Source organism: Buceros rhinoceros, unplaced genomic scaffold (genome assembly GCF_000710305.1).
Source record: "Buceros rhinoceros silvestris isolate BGI_N320 unplaced genomic scaffold, ASM71030v1 scaffold39782, whole genome shotgun sequence".
NCBI lineage: Eukaryota > Metazoa > Chordata > Aves > Bucerotiformes > Bucerotidae > Buceros > Buceros rhinoceros.
Genome location: NW_010401360.1, coordinates 426 through 12,914, shown reverse-complemented (window position 1 = coordinate 12,914; position 12,489 = coordinate 426). Strand labels below are relative to the sequence as shown.

The 12,489-nt window shown below is 43.9% G+C and overlaps 1 protein-coding gene across 1 annotated transcript in view; it reads right to left on the bottom strand.

Annotated features, from left to right (window-relative positions):
• Nucleotides 1–8,032: 8,032 nt before the first annotated feature.
• Nucleotides 8,033–12,489, bottom strand: part of FBXO22 (F-box protein 22) — a gene marked incomplete at its 5' end in the record, with an annotated part of 4,878 nt that continues 421 nt past the window's right edge. Inside the window, 4 exons of the mRNA XM_010132246.1 lie at nucleotides 8,033–8,733; nucleotides 9,963–10,128; nucleotides 11,116–11,280; nucleotides 12,275–12,370. Of these exons, the coding sequence (XP_010130548.1) occupies nucleotides 8,304–8,733; nucleotides 9,963–10,128; nucleotides 11,116–11,280; nucleotides 12,275–12,370 (857 nt within the window). The remainder of the gene's footprint in view (nucleotides 8,734–9,962; nucleotides 10,129–11,115; nucleotides 11,281–12,274; nucleotides 12,371–12,489) is intronic.

Here is a 12,489-nt window from a genome sequence, read left to right as displayed (position 1 = left end):
GGCAGAATATTTACCCTTTGCTTGGTATATGTCCCTACTATTAAGAAAGACATCTTCCTTGACAGTTTTATTTTTATGTTGCTTTCCTCTGAAAACCTCACTAGCGAGGGAGATCTACAGCTTACTTTGAATTTTCTAGTTGATATTTCAGACAATAGAAGTTGGGAATTTTACTCGTCAGGTCCATTCCCGACTCCAGGTGTTACCCCGGCAGATGCCCTGGCTGAACAAGTGCTGCCCTCTCTAAAGGTATATTTGGTTCATTCTCGGAACCATTGGTTGATCACACCAATATATTGTATATCACTATCTAGTTCCTTACAGGATTCTCTTGCTCAGACAGAGAGAGGCCAGATGACGTGGTCCATCTCCCTTCCTGCCCTGACAACACAAAGAGACTGTCAGGTTAGTCAGAGCCATAAAAAACATGAATGGAACAATTTTCTTTTCAACTCATTTCTAGCACTGCAGGCTGAAAGCAGCAAAAATCCGGTATGTTTCCAGAATGGCACATTACCTAGCTGCTCATTATACAGGACTTACGAGGTTGTACTGAAGAGAAAATTAATTGAAAAAACTTCAGGAAGTGAAAGGGGAGAAAATGTGGAATGCGGATCTTTTCTCTCTGAAATAAACAATCTGGAGGAGTATAAAAACACAGGCGCAAAGCAGATGTTCAGTAAGCTTCTCTTCCTGGGATGTCTACTCCATGTTCTAGTGTCAGAAAAAACAGCGTGTATTTTATATCAGTGTAGCCAAAAGTACAGCAAGACAGTGAAGAAAAGACACGCTGTTAAAGCATGTAAGGTTAGAAGTCAACAGGAAAATCATATTACAGTAGCTGCTCGAACACAAACCGGCAACACACATTGCCTTCTGAGGACGCGCGTCGGCGTCCACGTTAAAGTGCAGCATCTGAAGGGAGAATCTCAGGGCACCAAATCGAGTAGAGGTCCTGATGCGGAGACTAAGTCCTATAAAGCAGCAGAAGATCAGTTTCTCCCCAGGTTAACCAATCTTAGATGTTATTTTCTGGACTTCAGACCTTCAGCAGGTAAACTCAAGGAAGCTGAGGATACTGTTTTAAAGGCTAGGAAAGATGAAAGCGATTTTTCATCATGCAGGGACATTCCACAGTTACATACAGAGTTTGGGTTTGTAGCAGTGCTGACAGCTACGCTGAAATCCGCACTGCCTAAAGTACTCTGCACAGCCTCAGGGAAAATCAGAAACTTCCATGTGTTATTGATCACGAGACATTCAGACTTAATCATGCTCAAGTTTGGTACACTGTTTTCTTTGAAGAAGGAAAAGGCTTGTGGTCAACTTCAGTGGAAATTCTGGAAGGAACTATTAATAGAGGATATAAGAAATAAATGGACTGACATTGTACTCTGCAAGCTCTTGGAACCCTCTCAGCTTTCTAGGCAGACAGGGAATAGCGATTTGCTCTTACCAATCTTGTTTGCATTATTCGGGAAACAATTTGTACAAAAAGTGAGGATGAATAAACCAAAACCGTGTTTAAATGCAAACAAGTTGCTTTATGAAACAACGTTATCTTTGAAGGAAGTCCTGTTAGCAATTCCGACTGCTTCACACCCGTGGCATTTGAGAACGTTTCAGCTTCTAAAGTTAATTATTTCAGTTCACAAGCTTTGCGAGTGTGACATTCAGGGCAAGATGAGATCAGGCTACAAATTCATTTTAAGGTGGTCAAATGCCACAGAAAGTACAGGGTAGCCAACATTACACAGAATTTAGTAAGACAGTTCAACACTCTAGCAAAGCTTGCTTACAAAATCAAGCAAGTAGTCCTGTGAGCAATAAAGCTGAAAGAACACTGGTTCCAATGGTTAGATCCTGGGGATGGAGTCACTGGAATCTGAAATAAAAGTGTTTTATGTATACGCAGGGATGAGCTTGACTCCTGTTTTCATGAAACGTAAGATCTCATGGCTTTAAAAGTACCCCTCCACCGGCCGAGATGTTATGGAGGGAAGAAAAGCGGAAAAGACTAATATCCGCGGAACCGCCACTTACACGATTACACAATGATTTCTTGTAGTAAAGGTCTCTTCATAGTGGGTTGCAAAAACCTTACGATCACTTGCCAAGCGAAATGCCAGCCATTAGCAGGAAATCTCTTTAAGAATCTAAGTAAAAGGTGGCTTATATGTTACTCAGGGTACACTTTTTTTTCCTTAGTAGCCCACACAAACGCAGGGGCCAAGTACAATGAAAGGAGAAGAAATAGCTGTTCAGAGAAAACAACAGGGTTTCTCTGTGCTGCACTGTCTTCTGATTTATGTTGTTAAACATTAAGCAGGAAGACCAACGGACAGTCCATTTGGTAGCACGTCCCATTTTAAAAGGTGCCTCCCAAAGCTGTGAGGCCCATTCACCATTTACTGCATTCTCAAAGAGCAGTGGAAGGGCTCTCACAGTATGACTCACTCACTTGAAAATGTAAAGTGGAGACGAAATGGGGGAGGGAAGTTGGTGCAACAGAAACGGTGTCTGTGCCCTTGCTTTCTGTTGTGAGTGTTCTGACTACGAGCTACCGAGCTGACCTGGCCTGGCGGAAAGGGAAGGCGGTGAGCTCACCTGAAAGGAGCCTAAAAATTCCTTCCACATGTCCAGCAAATTCTCTATCAAGAGATACGTACCTGCAGGTGACTGCCCAAGGGAGAGGGAGAGCTTTGCCCAAAGGTGGCTACGGATTTAACACGGAACACCCAACTCTTGGGCATTAAAAACCAATCCAAAACAACCCGCTCCGTTATGTTCCTCTGGTATTTCACACCTTTTCAGATTTGAGGGACATCAAGCTATTTCCAGTACGAACTGTAAAGACTGTGGATTAGTTTGGCTGAGAGTTTTCACTTGTACTATGCCCAAATTTAAACACAGGGATATTAATTAAGAACGTATCTGTCTAAGTCTGGGAAAAAACCAAGAACTCAACTGCATTACGGTTCTCTGGCAACGTTATTTAGATGAGCAGAAAGCGTATGTTCACTGTACCTCTCTCGGCGGTAATGCCTGTTGTCGACTTCTGTATACTTGAAGAGATGTATCCCATCTCTTCATCCTATAGCTCAGATTGTATGGAATAATCAAAAGAATCCAGACATAAGGTACTTGAGTTTCGTTGTTACGATTAGTGAAAAAAGCACTTCTTTCAACAAAGTACTGCATTACTTCCGGCACTTTGGGGGAGAATGAGCAAACAAAAAACATGTGCATGTCTAAAGGTGTTTAAAAAAACCCCGAACTGTTTTTGTTATTGTACGTAACATTATCTGCTCGTGCTTATCCAAAGTCGGTTCTTGCCTTTCTCTGTCAACTGTTCAGCATCGTGCATGTGTAATGTGAGAGGTTATTTCTTGACAGCAAAGTACCAGATGGAAGATCTGTGAAATACCGATCGGCAGGTGACCACTCGGTTCCACGTTTGGGACTGATACTCCACAAAACCTTTCCCCAGGGTTTATTTCTCTAGCTAAGGGTGTGTAAAGAACCTGAAGCTGTAGAACCTGAAAGAACAAGAAGATAATGCTGGTTCCACCCCCCAAATTAGAACTACAGCCAATTTCTAACACTTTTACGTGGACCTCTCCGTCAGTGTAACATTTGAACCTTGTTTCTCAGTGAACGTTACAAGAGACTTTCCAAACTGTCCTCTCGATGTCAGTAACGATACTTTTTGAGTACCGCTTCTGTACAGACAAATGATGGGCTGTAAAAATGTAGCTGAGCATCCACTGGTGGCATTTTTTAACAGAGCTTTGTAATTTGAATCTAGGTTTTACGTTCTCCATCACAGAATTTTTCAAAATACTTCAAAAAACATGAAAGTCCAAAAAAAGTTGAAAACTATTTTCAACTGTTTCAAACTGTTCAGTCATTTTCACCAGTTCTGGAGATTCTAGGAGGGTTCCTGTTTTGAGGGGATTGGTGTTTGCTTTCACTGGTGCCATACTGACAGCTCAACAAAGATGAGCTTATTTTTAAAAAGCTGTTTCTAACTCTTATAGCTGTGAACATTTATCTGGAAAAGGTGACATGACTGCCACTGATTCAGTGATGTGAATCACTCTGAAACATTTATTTTGAGAAGTCTGTGCTACCCGCTAATCTCAGTGAGGATCTAGCTGTGAAATGTGATGATGGCAATTTATAAACTGTTTTTTAAAAGCATTTAGAAGCAAATCCCATTGATTTGGAAGAAAGTTTTTGCTCCTAAATTATCAAAGCACTTGGAAAAAAATACCAATCAGCTATTTCTTTGCTAATAATGCTACCATAAATATCCAGATAATCCAATTTCCAGATAATCCAAACCTATCTTATGCCTTTCCTTTGGAAAAACAGTTTCCAGTTTTTCACTGTCTCTGTACGTTGTTTAGAAAAACACCTTACTTTGTTGTGCAGTGCTGGTAGGCTCACAGCAATGAGAACCAGGGCCCTACAACGACTGAACTCGTACTTGCTTGACCTAAAGCTGTGGTACAGGACCAAGGCACACCACCAGCGCCAGAAGCCGGCTCAGTTTACCTCCCTGCACGCCTTTGAGCCTGCAGTTCTGGAGACACATTCCTAGAGGTAACGCCCTCAAGCTACTCCAGAGCCCCTCCAGAGCCCCTCCAGAGCCTCTTCTGGAGCCTGCGGCTGGCTGAGAAACGGGCTTAGGAACAGGAAAAAAAAGTCAAGTGAGAAACTTGATAATGAAGATTCTAACGGTCATCGTACCTGCTTTTGTGTGCACAAAATACAACTGCTGCATTAAGATGGAATGTATTTTAGAGATCCAGCACAGACTCGTACAGCGAAAAAAAGATCTTTCTCCACAATATAATCATGAAAAATAATCAGTGGGGAAATATTTTCTTAATGTTTTCAGTGCTCAGAGATGATACAAAAGACCCTATAAAAGACCTTTTAAATTTACTTGTTTACTATCTTTGTTACTTCCTACTATGCAGACTCCCAGACCTCAAGCGTTGTTTTCCTCTGTCATCCCACTGAGTATCTGAACAGCAAAGGTTTTTAAATTACTCTCTCATTTGGCAGACACTAGGGTTTCGGGAACGACAGGGAGGTCGATAGCAAAGCTAATGAACACAGCTAGTTACTTCTAGTAGAAACAAGGTCTCCATTTTTAAAGGGACAAAAATAAACTGAGAGTGGGTAATGGCACTTGAGGTAGACTTTTAACTAAAAATTAACCAAGAACCATATGTAACCACTTGTTCTTTCAAACTTCAGTCTAGGGTTTAACGTTCTTCTCGAGCCTTCTCTGCTGCTCACTGAAGCGGAAGTTTGGCTGCATCGGTTTACTATCGGTTGCCTGCTAAGGGGGCAGGATGCGGCGTGACTCATTCATCTGTTAAAAGGCGGCTTGTTCCAGTATTAACCTGGGCCCAAACAAATCTCACACAGACAGCAGCAAGACTCAAGTTCACCGACTATGCACTTTATGCAGAATTGGTTTCTGGTGGTACAGTTTTGACAACTTAGTGTAATTCGACTCTTCATCAAATTATTCTTGCTGAAGGGACTTTTGGATTAGTAATTTTAAAATAAAAATTATAGTTTTATGTTTGGTAGTTGCTGGTTAGGGTGTGGAAGTATGAGGTTATACATCACACCGTTTGCCTGTTTTTGAAACCTATAGTTTAATTGAATGATGCAGTAAGAAAAAGAGTGCAATGAAACATTATTCATACTCAAAACATGGGGAAAAAGAATGTCTTTTACCTTTTGTCAGCAAAGCCATCCCTCCTTCCTCCAGGTCCTGTGACTTTCAAGGTTTTCTTTTTTTCTTATCAAAACCAAAAATCCAGTTGTGGTCCCTCAGGGCTTAGATCCTCTGGCTGGAAATGCTCCCATCAGCACTGGACCTGCAGGTACCTGTCTGTAGAGCAGTCCTGCTATCCACATTTGCCTCAATGCCAATAGTCATTTAGCTAACTGCCCACGTTAAAACTCCACCGTTATTTCTTGAATGACAGAGGTATTGAAAAACTGCCTATCAATTAAGAACAAGCTCTGCCTTTTGGTAAGTGCAACTCAAATCTATTTTCGTTTCGCTCAGGAGTTGTCGTGGTTGAAGAGTAAATGACAGTGTGGAGGCAAAATGAATTTGGTTAGCAAAATGCTTTAATGACAGATGTTGCAATTTTATCGATGACGCCACTTCCCTGTCGCTTGGAAGACATGATGCCGTCTGGGAGAGACAGCGTAGCAGCTCCAGCCATGCAGTGTGTGTGGTTCTGGGGTCCCCTGGGCCCATCCCCACTCCCCGAGGCTGGAGAGGTGGGTGATCCGCGACTCGGTGCAGCGTTCCCCCCAGCCTCTTTTCTGTACTATGTTTACCTCTGAAGCGTCCTCAGGACAGGACTGGGCAGCTACAGAACCTCGATGATGACTGGCCCCTTCAAACCACTCTCTCATTTCCCGCTTGGCTGCGCCACTGCTGGAGCTCACCATCTCCCGGACACGTCTACGCTGTTGTTCAGGACAGTGTGGTTGATCACACTTCATCTACATCCACTACAGCAGAAAGTTCAGATAAAATTCATGGGCTTATGCTATCGCGATGCTGACTAGGCCCTAACTCATGCCAACAGCTACAGGAATCCTGTCCGTGTCACAGAAATTACACATTTTCTTTGCCTCCTGTTAAACATGGAGCTTATGCAGACAAAAAGGGCCAAACATGACATTCCATTTACGCTGAAAAAACACGTATGCCTCTCCTTCTGAGAGGATTCTCTTAAAATGCAAGCATACCCCATTTCCAAATAGCTTTCCTTCTAAATGCAGTAACTAAACATTTCCCAAGCCACACCCACACTTTTACTTGTCTCCTTATCCCCAGAAGGCCACTGGGAGTTCACAGCTCATCCTCTGCCCTCTAATTAAAAAAACCATCAGCAGCGCAGCCATGGGAAAGTGCTGTCGGTGCTCAGCACCCACTGAAATCAGCAGTTAACTCTCAGGACAGACACACCTCCACCTCAGCTTGTTAGGCCAAGCTCAGGAGAAGTTTTAACTAGACATGGGCAAAAAGTTGCCAGCTGTCGTCTCGACTGGTACATTTAAAGCAAAATACCCCAGCAGACAGCTGAGTATTTTCACTACACTGAAAATGGGCCAGCTGCCTGATTTGGTATTTAGACGTTCGGTGAAATGGTGAAAAATTAACCTGATTTTCTTGTCATTCTATTACTATGTGAAAATAAAAATGAGGACATAATTTAAAAGGGAACAAATATATTATTAGCTATACTGAGACTACGCTGCCTTCACTTACTTGAACTTCTACTGCATTCCAGCTGCAGCAGCCAGAACAAGCGACTGACATAAAAGCATGGGAGAAACACGCAAAGGCACAAGCGCTGGTTAAAGGCTCTACACCAATACAACACAGCCAGATCTTGCGTGGCCCAATTTCTCACTAAAAAGGAAAAAAAAAATTCTGAAGGAACTTAAAGATACTAAGTAGTCTTAAATTTTTAGCACGCTGGAGTTAAAGGTTTTTGTAATAGAGAACACCATGCCACAAGAGAATCTAAAAGAGAAGGCAGCCAGTGCATTTGGATCACGGCAACTTAAACACACGAAGACTGAAACTGCTGGTACAGAAAGTATCAGGTACTACTCCAAAGCAGGCATTTAAGACAAGCTTGTAACCGGACAACACCTCTTTAAATAGGAGCATCTTCTCTAAGAACAGAAGGCAAGGTACTTTTACGTATTGTCATCTTTATTTAATGAGCGCTTTGTTATTTTCCTCTAAAGATTTTCATTCACCTTATCGAGTAAAACCATTCAGTTCTGTAAGTAGGACTCAAGTCTGGGCAGGTGGTGCGTCTGTCTCGAAAAAAACCCCAGGAAATGGTGGATTTTGTGCATTAGTACCTCAGCAGTTTCTGCCAGACTGCTTCACATACGTAAACAGAGCTCACCAAAGATCCGCTTCTTTCCGCATGTTGCTATTTGGACTCCAACCGCCATTTGCGCAAACCAGTCTCATTCTGGAAGAACTTTCCTCAGCTGCAGAATGCCACCAGATACCACGTACCTGCAGTTCTGATGTGTTCGGGGGATTACACAAAATGCAAAGCTTTCGCACAGCTATTATATCAAACTCTATTTCGACTACAAGGTTCGATAGTGTTACCAAAGTGATGTTTACGTTTTGGAAGGGGATCTGATTGCAAGATGTCCACTCTTCCAGACTTCTCAGCTTTCTGGAGCGAAACAAACAGCTCACTGAAGCATGAAGAACACATTTACGCTTGGTTTGCTTTAGTTGAACCAAGATGAATAAGAGTCATAACGGTGGTGTAACCATGGAGCAGGTCATCCTTTATGTCATTACATTCTCTTAATATGAAATTCCCGGTAACTATTCGATCACATCCTATTTCCCCATGTCCAAAGAAGCCAAAGAGGGGAACGTTTGGAAAAAACTTCCTAAACGCATCCGCTTCCATGTTCCTTTTGGTTTTGTAATGCCGATATCCTCTGCCAACACACGCAAACATGAAGCCAATGGTGTTACACTCAGGGATGTTTGCTGCTTTGAGACGCTGCATGGCGGCTTCTGCTGTCCTCTCATCAGCCACATCCTGGTCTAACAGAACAGTGGCACTCTGGATCTGGGGACCGCTGAAAGCCAGCCCAACCACGCCGCACGCATCGCCGGGCTGGGCGTTGTGACTGCAAGGCAACAGGCACCCAGTTAGAGAACGTTCCAGGGAGACCCCTTCTCACCCCAATAAACTCCTGCAGCAGCAGAAGCAGGTTTCAAAGCAGATCAACATCCTAGTGGTTCTGAAAGCCACCCACAGTTGAAAAACAAACCATGGCCCTAGAATTTTGGCCATCTTTCTTCTTCCTTTAGCAACCTTTCATGAGGAAAAGCTTCCACATCCATTACCAGGGATTAAGTGTAAATCTACCTTTCAAATACATGCCAAATTCAGCAGTTCGTGTATGTTTCAGCTCTGCAATTCCAACTAAACAATCAGTTAACTGAAGACAAGCAAAGGTACTCCACTGTCACCCATCAGACCAGGCAGCAGTCAGTAATGGCTTCAGATTCATATTGCTTTAAGTCTCCCTGGCTGGCCAGGACACGCTGGTTTTACTGCTTCCCTACTGTGCTTGATTAGCAATGATTTAATACACGGTCAGCTCTTAGCTAGAGCAATGGCGCAGCTGCCGTGCATCAGCTGCAAGAACAATGCTGCTGCTCCCACGGAGTCCAGACCTACGCTGGCATGCGGGGAGCCCGCAGCAGTGTTTGCACAGGACACTCCAGAGAGGGTGCACCAGCCCCCATGGGTCAGACGGCACAAGGGGCTCTGCCTGTGCAGCAGTGCAGCTGGAACAACTGGAGCCCAAACTGCCCTGCAGGGATCTTGGCCAAGGGAAGGGGGTTAAGCTGGATGAGATCTAGCGTGCTGCTGCCAATGCCACGTCCTCCAGCAGCATATCAGGTGTGATATGCTCCTGGGGCACAGTCCTGTTGGCATGTTCAGCCACTGCTCCGTAATGTCAACCGAAACAAGGCTCAGGGAAACGAAATGTTCACATAAATGGTCTCTGCCACAATGAGTGATCATTTATCTGCAAGCTGGAGAGTAAACACAGACTCCAATAAACACATGGCGGGTATCTGAAGCTGAAAAATCCCTGTCACAGTGGGTTTCTCCTAGCTGGGTTTCCAGAATCCAGCTTGTAACCCAGTCATACAAAACTTCCAGCTTTTCTGGCTAGATCACAGTGTAGCAGTTGGACTTCATTCTCTTAAAAAAAAAAAAAAAGTATAATTTTACTGCTATTAGTGGGCATTTCCAATATGACATCACTAAAATGATAAAGCTCCTGCGGTGTTTTTCCAATTTTAAACCTTCTTTACAATTTACCTTGAAAAAGATACCTACTTCTCAGAGGTCAGTGATGTAAAGCTCTCCACTTGTCCCCCAGCCAGGATGATACTTTTCTCATTCAAAGGATTGACTATTTGATGAAGAAATCGAGTGGCTCCAGTCTTCCAGGAGTTGTAGCCAAACAGAAGAACCACCCGGAGATCTGGGTTATTCTTCAGACCTGCAAACAACAATCCTCTTATTTTTAAATCCTGACCCCTGCTGTTCAGCCATCCAAGCCTCTCCGGAAACCACACCCCACCTTCAGTTTCCCATTGCTGCAACTGGGAAAACAAGAGGCCAGCTGCCCAGGCATTCAAGAGCTGGGCTGCGTTCCCCACGTAAGAGAAAACTTCTAAAAAAGGAGCCTAGCGAGGAAAAGACAACTGCATCCTCTTCCTCCAGCTTCCCACTTCATTAGCAGAGCACCTGAGTTTTACCACAGCCTCTGAAGGCACAGCTCCTCAGTTTTACTTGGCGGCCTTAATCATCCTGTTACAGACGAGAACTGAGCATACAGGTTGTTCAGCAAGAACCGACCACGCAGCAAATAGCTTTACCTGAACATTAAATACCTTACACACATCAGCCAGCTGCTTATCCCAAGGCACAAACTCTCAGGTTCCTAGAAGACTCAAGAAACCCTCATTATATTGCTCTTCATAAATGATCTACCCCTGCTGAGGGGACAGAATGAGGACCGTAAACTGCATTTGTTGAAAGATGCTGCCTTCTGTTCTACCTTTCTTTGCTACCACACCTGGCTTAGGATCTAAATGCAAAATTATTTTGGGGAAGAAGAGAAGCAGCTCCTCCCCGCCTGTTTCTAAATCGTAGTCATGGGAATAATTCCCAATGGCACAGACTCCTTTATCATTATTTTTAACCAATTAGAAGCTGCTCAAAACCTCAACAGCTCCCTCTGAAGAGCTGCGCTTAGAACCCGAGGTAGTCTGAGAGCGATACTCAGGATAAGGTCCCCCTCGTGCCCCAGAGAACAGGCAGAGCAGAGGCGCATCGCGGCAGCCGCAGCCCTGCAGTCGCAGCGTGCTGGGTGAATGGAGCTAGCACAGCAGCTGTTGGTTCCACACGTAACTCCACGAGGGTGCCTCAAAGCACAACACAGCGCTTCACAAGAGCCCAAATCAAGGGGAGAACACAGACGTACCTGCTTCAGCAAATTTACTTTCATCAAAGACCCTGTTCTTCGAGTCTTTAGAAAAATGGAAGGTGTGAATTTTCACCCCGTCGATTTTGGGAAACAACAGAGCAAACCCAGCTTCACCCTCTTCGATCTCTTGAGGCTGATTGCTGCTTGAACCCATAGGTGTAACTACAAAGACACAAAACCAGACACAATTCAGCGATTCTAGTGCTTCCACCTACGCTGTAACAGATTAAAAGATGCAGAACATCTCAGGTGATGTAAACCACGCCAGCTCACTTCCGTAACAGCACATCTGATCGACATGTGCAGCATGATTTTTTGTTGACATTTCAGTAAGGCGAAGCATGTAGGAGCCCTGATGGCTCTACACCAGGCTGAAGTCGCTTTGGACAAGGAGACAGGTGATGATTCTGTATGCTTCTCCCCAGCCACTCATCAAATATAAACCAGCTGGAAAACAAGCCCTGTGCAATACAGCTACTGTAAGCCTCCCCAACTGCTGCGGGCATGCAAACACACTCAGATTTTGAAGGAAATGGGAAAAGGTGTTATACAACTGTGTGATAACAGTGTAAAGCAAACTTACACAAATATTGGGAATGTGTAACTGATGCTAGTATCAACAATAAAATACTCTCCTTATGCTGTGAAAAGAGAATTTAAGGCAAGAAACTAGGAAAAGACTTCCTAATGATAAAAAAGTGAAGCACTAGACAAAGGCTGCCACAGGAAGCTGTGGAGTTTCTATAGATACTGCGTATGCCTCCTGCTGGACCGTAACAGACAGGCACATACTGAGGGCACCCTGTACAATTAATCACAGTATGACTCGGAAAAACACAGATAAATCCAAGAAACATTCAACAACTGCATTAAGGTACCAGGAAAAACTGCAATAAGCTGCCTGCTCAGTTAGATGAACCCTTTTAACTGCGTCAAGAATTTAAGTAAGAATTTAAGCTCCACGTGACTTAGCAGTGATACTGCGGACTTCTCAAAATTGAAGCCAGCACTGAACAAGGTGGGAGCAGAACACGGTAATCGCTGTAAGAACTGTCCCCTCCGTACGTAGGACTATGCTTTCAATATGAGACGGTGATAAACAGGAACTGGAACAGATGTGCGATACGCTGGACGCATTCAAGAGTCTTCCTCCTACCTACAATCCCTGGCGTGACCAGTCCAAGAACCTGACATCGCTTCGGCAACAATTTTTCAAGTGCAATTGCTGTTTCTTTGCTGTTTCTTTTCCTGGCTGTTAAAAAAAGAAGAAACAACAACAAAAGCAGAGAGGAGCAGAGCTGAGTAGTTCCGAACAGCACTGGAGCAAACCCTGCACTCAACCCCCTCCTCTGTAGCCAGGGCTGCCCATCA